General features: G+C 46.6%; 1 protein-coding gene across 1 annotated transcript in view; it reads right to left on the minus strand.

Annotated features, from left to right (window-relative positions):
- The window catches only part of LOC141100816 (alcohol dehydrogenase 1-like), a 113,107-nt gene extending 103,770 nt beyond the window's left edge, over positions 1-9,337 (minus strand). The window contains exon 1 of the mRNA XM_073589492.1: positions 9,208-9,337. Coding sequence (XP_073445593.1) covers positions 9,208-9,225 — 18 coding nt within the window. The 5' untranslated portion in view covers positions 9,226-9,337. The remainder of the gene's footprint in view (positions 1-9,207) is intronic.
- Positions 9,338-10,482: the final 1,145 nt, after the last annotated feature.

Raw genomic sequence — 10,482 nt, forward strand, 5'->3', positions numbered from 1 at the left:
CCCCCAGGCCCTGCGGGGCGCTCCATATATCACCACACTGACGCTGCAATCAGTGGCTATATTAACACACTGAAACTGCACTAAACTAAAATTTACACAGGTTTAGAGAAAACAAGTTAACGACTGCTTCTTTAGCTGGACTGTTATGTCTGTTTCACAATGGAGGTGAGTATATATGAATAAATGCCATGAGGACAACATGTAATTTCCAAGCCACACGCTTTTTTTTCCAACACTGATTTCTGGGCTCTAGACAAATTTCTGCAGTCAGTCTGTGTGTTACGGCAGGTTACTGAATAGTGATAGAGCGCTGTGCACACACTGTCACGATTCCTCTGTTTTCCCAGCGAAGTGATGGCAAGTAGAGTTGAGCGAAACGGGTCGAAAAAATTCAAAAGTCGCCGACTTTTAGCAAAGTCGGGTTTCATGAAACGAAACCCGACCCTAGGATGAGGTCGGCCACGAGGTCGGCGACTTACGCGCCAAAGTCGCGTTTCAAAAGTTTGTTTTGCGCTCTTTTTCAGCCAATCAGGATCCACGGACACTGTGGGCAACGTGATGACCTAGGCACGGGTCACCACCATCTTTCAGAAGGGCATGCAAGTGATTGGCTTGCTTTGGTGGGCGTCACAGGGGGTATAAAAGGGCGTGCACGCCGACCGCCATCTTACTTCTGCCGATCTTAGTATAGGGAGAGGTTGCTGCTGATTCTGTAGGGAGAGCGTTAGGCAGGGAAGAAGACAAAAGAACTGCTTCTGCTGCTAGCGATTTGGCCTGCACAACACACAAGTCACTGTGTGTGCAGTGCAAGGGGAGGCTATATTGTGGTGTATCAGTGGTGTTGGTTGTTGGGCTGCCTTCTAAGGCTTCCTGACACGCTGGCATTGCTGTTTACCCACTGCTCCGCAAACTGCTTTTTTAAAAGCAATCCAATCTCCCTTATCCTCTAGTCACTTTGGTCACAGCTGTGCCATCGAGCGTGTCACATAGCGCTCAGATATCAGTGGGCCTCACACAATCCACAAGTGTCCAGTGTCCAAAAGTGTACGCAGAGATTCAAAATCTCCATTATCCTCTCGTCACTTTGGTCACAGGCAGCTGTGCCATCGAGCGTGTCACATTGCGCTCAGATATCAGTGGGCCTCACACAATCCACAAGTGTCCAGTGTCCAAAAGTGTACGCAGAGATTCAAAATCTCCATTATCCTCTCGTCACTTTGGTCACAGGCAGCTGTGCCATCGAGCGTGTCACATAGCGCTCAGATATCAGTGGGCCTCACACAATCCACAAGTGTCCAGTGTCCAAAAGTGTACGCAGAGATTCAAAATCTCCATTATCCTCTCGTCACTTTGGTCACAGGCAGCTGTGCCATCGAGCGTGTCACATAGCGCTCAGATATCAGTGGGCCTCACACAATCTACAAGTGTCCAGTGTCCAAAAGTGTACGCAGAGATTCAAAATCTCCATTATCCTCTCGTCACTTTGGTCACAGGCAGCTGTGCCATCGAGCGTGTCACATAGCGCTCAGATATCAGTGGGCCTCACACAATCCACAAGTGTCCAGTGTCCAAAAGTGTACGCAGAGATTCAAAATCTCCATTATCCTCTCGTCACTTTGGTCACAGGCAGCTGTGCCATCGAGCGTGTCACATAGCGCTCAGATATCAGTGGGCCTCACACAATCCACAAGTGTCCAGTGTCCAAAAGTGTACGCAGAGATTCAAAATCTCCATTATCCTCTCGTCACTTTGGTCACAGGCAGCTGTGCCATCGAGCGTGTCACATAGCGCTCAGATATCAGTGGGCCTCACACAATCTACAAGTGTCCAGTGTCCAAAAGTGTACGCAGAGATTCAAAATCTCCATTATCCTCTCGTCACTTTGGTCACAGGCAGCTGTGCCATCGAGCGTGTCACATAGCGCTCAGATATCAGTGGGCCTCACACAATCTACAAGTGTCCAGTGTCCAAAAGTGTACGCAGAGATTCAAAATCTCCATTATCCTCTCGTCACTTTGGTCACAGGCAGCTGTGCCATCGAGCGTGTCACATAGCGCTCAGATATCAGTGGGCCTCACACAATCCACAAGTGTCCAGTGTCCAAAAGTGTACACAGAGATTCAAAATCTCCATTATCCTCTCGTCACTTTGGTCACAGGCAGCTGTGCCATCGAGCATGTCACATAGCGCTCAGATATCAGTGGGCCTCACACAATCCAAAAGTGTCCACTGTCCACAAGTGTGTGCAGAAATTCTAAATCTCCCCTGTCCTATAGACACCTTTTACCTTGTTTTACATTACTATATAGTTTGTTGGATTTTGTCTACATTTCTACCAAAAATGAGGAAGGCTGGTGGAAGAGGCCGTGGAATTGGGCGGGGGTTGGCAGCTGGTAATGATGGTGTTGGTGGTGGATCTGATGGTAGTGGCAAGAGCAAAATAGGACCGAATGCAGGAGGTGCTGACCCTGCATCATCGTCTGGCTACATAAGGCCTCGAACGCTTAGTTTTCTAGGAGTTGGCAAACCGCTTTTAAAGGCAGAGCATCAGGAAAAAGTTTTGTCTTACATTGCTGACTCAGCCTCCAGCTCTATCGCCTCCTCTTCTTCAGTTGTAAAAAGTAAAAGCACTGAGTCATCATTGGAGGCTCATGTTCATGAACCACACCTTTCCTTGTGTCCTTCACCCCAACCAAGATTGAAGGATGACGCAGGCCATACTACTGATTACTCCATGGAGCTGTTTTCACATACCATGCCTGGATTATCAAGTCAAATGGTGAATTACCCAGGCCAAGATGAATCTGACATGGAGTGCACTGATGCACAGCCGCTGATGCATGATTCTGCTGGTACATTCACTCAGAGCACTACATTGTCCTCGCAGTGTACAGAGCCAGATTTTGACCCTGATGAGACTCAGGTGCCCCTTCCCGCACACTATACCACCATACACGGTGACACAGAGAAAGGTGCACATGACATAGAAGAGGAGGTGATGGATGACCCAGTTGTTGACCCAGATTGGCATCCATTGGGGGAAGAGGGTGCTGCTTCCAATAGCTCAGATGAGGAGCATCCACAGCAGACATCGACATCGCAACAGCTGTTATCTGGCAGGCCCGGAGCACTCCAAAGACAGGTTCCAAACATCAAAAGAGTTGCTGGACAGCTTGTCCAGAGGGTCAAAAGATCACAGCGTGCTAGGCCGCAAAATGTATGCCAAAGTAGGAAGAGTGCTGTGTGGCACTTTTTTGAACAAAATCCTCATGATCAGGCCAAGGTTATCTGTAAGAAGTGCGCAAAGACCTTTAGCCGAGGGAAAAATCTGAAAAATTTGAATACCAGTTGCATGCTTAGACATTTAACCAGCATGCACTTGCAAGCGTGGACACAACACCAAACCTCAAGTGCCACATGTTCAACTGATCACAACGAAGGTAGTCAGCAACGCTACATTGTTTCCCCCACTGTAAGCCCACCGGTTAGCACAGCAGCAAATGTTGAGGTGTCGTTGCAAGGCCACAGCAGTCAGGGAATCCCACTGTTATATCAACGAAAGACTGATTCTAGGCCATCAGAAAGAACACCAACTCCATCACCATCATCAACCCTCTCTCAGTCCGCCCTGTCCACCGCTACTTCCACCATATGCAGCTCTCAAGTCCAGCTCACCCTCCCAGACACTATGAGTAGGTCAAGAAAGTACTCAGTCTCTCATCCGCGTACACTGGGTTTGAACGCCCACATTGCCAAACTAATCTCGTTTGAGATGATGCCCTTTCGGTTGGTGGAAAGCACAGCTTTCCGCGAACTCATGGCCTATGCAGTACCACGCTATGACCTACCCAGTCGCCACTTCTTCTCTCGCAAAGCCATCCCAGCCCTCCACCATCATGTGAAAGACCGCATTGTCCATGCACTCAAGCAGTCAGTGAGCGGAAAGGTGCACCTCACAACTGATGCATGGTCAAGTCGGCATGGCCAGGGCCGTTACGTGTCCATCACTGCGCACTGGGTTAATGTGGTGGATGCAGGGTCCACAGGGGACAGCGGTGGTGGGACAGTGCTGCCTAGCCCACGGTATAGGAAACAGTTGGCTGTAGGCGTTCGACCCTCCTCCTCCTCCTCCTCCTCCTCCAGAAGCGAAAGCTCGTCCACAGGGCGCAGTCGTACGAGCACTCCATCTGCAGCTGCCACTGTTGCACACGATGTGTCCCCCTATCGAGCAGCTAGTGGAAAGCGTCAGCAGGCTGTGTTGCAGATGATGTGTTTGGGCGACAGACACACCGCCGAGGTGCTGGCCGAGTACTTGAAGCGACAAACTGAGTCATGGCTGGGCAGTGTACATCTTGAGGCAGGCAAGGTAGTTAGTGATAACGGCCGTAATTTTGTGGCAGCCATAGCCCTTTCAAAACTCAGCCACATACCTTGCTTGGCTCACACATTGAACCTGGTGGTGCAGTGCTTCCTCAAAAATTATCCGGAGTTAACAGCCCTGCTCCAGAAGGTGCGAAGACTGTGCGCGCACATCCGCCGGTCGCCTGTACACTCCGTTCGTATGCAGAAGCTGCAGCGATTGCTCCACCTTCCCAACCACCGCCTCATTATCGACATTGCAACAAGGTGGAACTCCACCCTGCACATGGTGGAGCGGCTGTGCGAGCAGAGGCAGGCCATAATGCATTTGTGGGAGGATACACGGCCAGGCACTTTGAGAGCAGACATGGAGTTGACAGGCGTGCAGTGGTCGAAGCTGAAAGACCTTTGTAAAGTCCTTCAGTGTTTTGAGGAATGCACACGGCTGGTAAGCGCAGACGACGCCATCCTAAGCATGAGCATCCCACTTATGCGTCTGCTCATGCAAACTTTGACGCACCTTAAGGAGCAGGCGTCTGCAGCCAATGTTGATGAGGAGGAAGAGGAGGAGGGAATCCTTGATGACATTCAGCCATTGTCTGCTCAGGGACCTCTCCTGGACGAAGTGGAGGAAGAAGAGGAGGAGGAGGAGGATGATGGGGATGATTACTTAGGGGAGGAGGATGCATCTCGTGGGGCAAGTGAAAATGTTGGCGTGGCAAGGTCTGGTACAGGGTTTGTGCGTGACTGGAGGGATGTGGATTTGCCAGAAAGTGCTCCTCCACCCAGCACTCGCAGTGCATCATTGACACCGGGAACATTGGCCCACATGTCAGATTATGCCTTGCGGATCCTAAAAAGGGACCCCCGCATTGCCAAAATGATGAACGATGACGACTACTGGTTGGCCAGCATCCTGGATCCACACTATAAAGGCAAATTACAAAACATCATGCCACAGGAGAACCTTGACCTAATATTGGCTAATAAACAAGCAACTCTGGTAAATCGGTTGCTTGAGGCATTCCCAGCACACAGCAGCGGTGATGGTTCTCACACGAGCCGTACGGGCCGGGGGCAGCTTGGCAGAGGTGTTCGTGGTGCACACAGCAGAAGTGGCGTTGGAGACAGGGGTTTCATGACAATGTTGTGGACTGATTTTTCAAATACCGCTCACACAACTGGTAATAATGCATCGATGGAAAGTGACAGGAGACAGCAGTTGTCAACTATGGTTACAAACTACTTTTCCTCCCATATCGATGTTCTCCCACACAGGTCATTCCCCTTTGACTATTGGGCCGCTAAACTGGACACCTGGCCTGAATTGGCCCAATATGCCTTACAGGAGCTCGCTTGCCCAGCTGCAAGTGTGCTATCGGAAAGAGTCTTCAGTGCAGCTGGATCAATCCTTACAGAAAAAAGGACCCGTCTGTCAACCCAAAATGTGGATGATGAAACCTTCATTAAAATGAACCACGCATGGGTTTCCAAGGATTTTGTCCCACCTTCCCCTGATGACACATAGGGTGACAGAAAAATGGCTTGCTTTGGTCCACCTCTTCCTGGTACTTCACCTATTTCGCCTTTTGCATAAGCTGAATGTCCAACATCAACATATGCCACTTTCTAAAACTCCCTAACTGTGCTGCCTCCCCCCCCATGGCCGGGGTCACCACCTACCGCACGACACCGTGCGAGTGCCGTTGCCCTGGACAGGTGGGTAGGCCGACTCTTGGGCGCGGGCACTGGCACAGGGTCCCTCATAGTGCAATCAAGTGTCTCTGACGGCGGTGGTGCACACCCGCTGTCAGACACACCGCTGTACTATGAGGTGCCCAGTGCCAGTACCGACGCCCACGAGTGGGCCCCCCTTGCTTGGGCAGGGCCCCAGCATTTGCAATCTTTACCTCTCCCTGCTCCTCCTCTGTGTAATCTGGGCCGTCAAATCCATACTGTGCCTGACACCGTCTGAGCCTGCCTCCTGAGACATATATTTTGAATGTGTACGCTATCCATACATGTTATCTGGGGATACGGTAGCCTTTCTAACCTTTGTGCAATGACGTGCAATCCATACTGGGCCTAACACCGTCTGAGCCTGCCTCATGCTGTATAGACATATATTTTGAATGTGTACGCTATCCATACATGTTATCCGGGGATACGGTACCCTTTCTAACCTTTGTGCAATGACGTGCAATCCATACTGGGCCTAACACCGTCTGAGCCTGCCTCATGCTGTATAGACATATATTTTGAATGTGTACGCTATCCATACATGTTATCCGGGGATACGGTACCCTTTCTAACCTTTGTGCAATGACGTGCAATCCATACTGGGCCTAACACCGTCTGAGCCTGCCTCATGCTGTATAGACATATATTTTGAATGTGTACGCTATCCATACATGTTATCCGGGGATACGGTACCTTTTCTAACCTTTGTGCAATGACGTGCAATCCATACTGGGCCTAACACCGTCTGAGCCTGCCTCATGCTGTATAGACATATATTTTGAATGTGTACGCTATCCATACATGTTATCCAGGGATACGGTACCCTTTCTAACCTTTGTGCAATGACGTGCAATCCATACTGGGCCTAACACCGTCTGAGCCTGCCTCATGCTGTATAGACATATATTTTGAATGTGTACGCTATCCATACATGTTATCCAGGGATACGGTACCCTTTCTAACCTTTGTGCAATGACGTGCAATCCATACTGGGCCTAACACCGTCTGAGCCTGCCTCATGCTGTATAGACATATATTTTGAATGTGTACGCTATCCATACATGTTATCCGGGGATACGGTACCCTTTCTAACCTTTGTGCAATGACGTGCAATCCATACTGGGCCTAACACCATCTGAGCCTGCCTCATGCTGTATAGACATATATTTTGAATGTGTACGCTATCCATACATGTTATCCAGGGATACGGTACCCTTTCTAACCTTTGTGCAATCACGTGCAATCCATACTGGGCGTGAGAACGGCTGGCGAGCTGTTAAGCAAGCTACAGCACCTGTCCAGACAAGTACAGGGATTCCCTAGCGAGGAGACTTATTTGATTGTTTTCAATGTTGGGACAGCAATTTTTGGGGAGCACTATACTCTGGAGAATGATAGATGGGGCCCACCATACACTGGAACATTCCAAAGGTGGACATCAGACACTGGAGCAGCATTTACAGGGCCCATTATACACTAGAGCATTAGAAATGGGGCCCATTATGTTTGGAGCATTATTTGGGCCCATAAGACAGTGGAGCTTCATCCATGGGGACCAACATATACTGTAGCATTATGTGGAGCTCATCATATACTGTTTCAAACATTATATGGGACCAATGATTCTGTATGGAGAAATAGATGGGCCTCGTCATGAGATGTAAAAAGTGAGGTATTTTTCATTGTACTATACCGCTATTTCTCTGCCGTATCGGAGCATGATGAGTTGTGGTATGTGTTAAAGGGGCGCTCTTTCGCCCAGGGCACATGAAAACCTGGAGCCAGCCCTCCCCCCCACAGTTTGTAGCCAAATAACCCCCATTTTTCAGTGCGTAACTTGTAATATGAAGTTAATTAAGGTTGACAAGCTTAAGAAAGAAGAATTGATGCTTTTGGCATTCAAATGGGCAATGTAGGTGTGTTTCCTGTCCTCCTCTCACTGCCGACTTTTATTCCCCATTGACTTACATTGGGTTTCGTGTTTCGGGACGACCCCGACTTTTCCCTATAATCGGACGATCTTGCTCGACCCGACTTTTGGAAAAGTCGGGTTTCATGAAACGAAACGCGACCCTAAAAAACCAAAAGTCGCTCAACTCTAATGGCAAGTATGAGTTGGCATAGTTATGGTCACGTGCCACTGCCGACTAGAGTCTCAGACACCTCTCTGAGTAGCTCACTGATAGAAGTAGATGAGAATCTAGTCAGCATTTGACCACAAATATCCCATCATTACTCCGGCTTTATTTTTTTATAGCCTTGTAACCTTTACTCCCTTTATGAATCAGCCACAGGTAAACAAAGTATGGATGGGCCGCCGGTAATGGGCCACTGCTGTGTGCTTGCCACCCAGCCAGCCCCTGCAGGGGATGCTACACAATGCTAGACGTGTCCCTGCCAAACTTTTTTACAATGGAAAAATTACTACTTTTCAACTTTTAATATGTTCTATGTTGTACTGTGAATAAAATATGACTATAAGAGATTTCCATATTATTGCATTCTGGCTTCCTTTACATTTTACATGGCATCCCAACTTTGCTGGAATTGCTACAGATTTGTAAGATAAACATCCTGGTTTCATTGCAAACTGTTATTGAGTGCAATGCAGAACAGTATGTAGTTATCTCATGAACTCCCTCTAGTTTTTAGTTAAATTGTGTATCATGTCTTAATTTTTATATCTATATCATTTAATCATTTTATTGATCATATTCCCTATATTTATGCTGGAGATTTGGAGCTGTGCATCAGAAAAACAAAGCTAAAATTGCTATGAAGATACAAATGTGTCCACAAGCCCAAAAGCCAAAATAAAAGCCAAAAGGAAAGACAAACTTTTTTTTTTGGTTTAAATATACTAAAAACTGTCTAATTTTTACACACTGAAAAGTTAAAATGCTCCAAATTTCTGTGTGTGATAAATTTGGTGCATTTTAGCTGTTGTTATTGAAACTTCAAGTGTTTCAATCTGCTGCGTGTGTTCATACTCTAAAAAAAGGGGCATGAAATAAACACTGAGAAACACTTTTTGGAGTTCAAGACGACTACACAGTTGTGTTTTACCAAAAGTTTGAAAACAAAATGTATAAAATGTTATGCACTTACTTTTCCAGCAGTTGCCATTTGATTTGTCCTTCTCTGCACAATCCTTACTTACAAAAGACTAGCTTGATGAACAGTGAATGTCTGATAAAGGTTATTTATTAACGGAAAACATTGCTGACCTAAAAATGGCTGAATGCCTAGAACTCATAATATGATAAAAAATGCTAAGATGTGCCAGAAAAAGATTGCAAACAAGTAAAAAAAAGACTAGTAACATCTACTGTTATCTATTAACCCCTTAGTGTCGGGGCCAATTTTGACCTTAAATAGGTTGTCCACCTTTGGGGACATTTTTTTTTCTTACATAAATGCATGCAGTTGAGGCTAAAATATAATTTGTGCATATGGTTCTCATTAAAAATTTTGCACAGTTTGCCTCCTGTTGTCTCTGTATTAGGGCTCATTCCCACTTGAGATGAAATCGCACAAATATAATCGATTAAAAATGTGCATGTTCATCTGTGATTTTTTTTCCAGCTTGGATCATAATCAGACTGGAAAAAAATCACAACATCCTGCGATTGTAATGGGAATTCGGCAATACAAGTCAATGAGTGCGAGAAAAAAAAAAATCGCACAACTCTCGGACCATGCGAGTGCCGTCCGATTTCTGCACACTGTTGTCCTTTGAAAAGCTGGCAATTCATCTGCCACATACAGTAAAATCCAAGCGAGAACCAACAGGATAGAATATATAGAATAGATATATACACATAGAATAGATAGTTATAAAGATGTCAGTCACATATACTGTATAATTAGTACAGTACCCTGTAGCTTAATTACATTTTTTTACATAAATTGTTTTCCAAAAAAAGACATAGAATCCCCTGAAATTTTATTAACCAGCAGATGGAAAACAGACAGCTGGGGGATGATGTTTATATCATGGGAAGGGGATAATACTCATGGATCTTCCCAGGCTACTAATATCATCTCATAGCTGCATAACTGGCCTTTACTGGTTATTAAAATGGGAGACCCCAAAAAATAACGTAGGGTCTCTCTATAATTAATAACCAGCAAAGGTTAAGTAGACAGCTGCGGGCTGATACTAATAGCCTAAGAAGGGTCCAAGGACATTGGCCCCCTCTCAAAACTAAAAACATCAGCTATCAGCCGTAAGATGTGCTAATATTGGCACTTATCCTTTCTCTTCCCATTAGACCTGGTCCTGTGGCAATTGGGGTGATAATGGAGGGGGCTGATGTCACCTTTGTATTGTCAGGTGACATCAAGTCCAGAGGTTAATAATGGTGAGGTGTCTATAAGATG

Source organism: Dendrobates tinctorius, unplaced genomic scaffold (genome assembly GCF_039654945.1).
Source record: "Dendrobates tinctorius isolate UK_male_01 unplaced genomic scaffold, ASM3965494v1 ptg000011l, whole genome shotgun sequence".
NCBI classification, from domain to species: domain Eukaryota; kingdom Metazoa; phylum Chordata; class Amphibia; order Anura; family Dendrobatidae; genus Dendrobates; species Dendrobates tinctorius.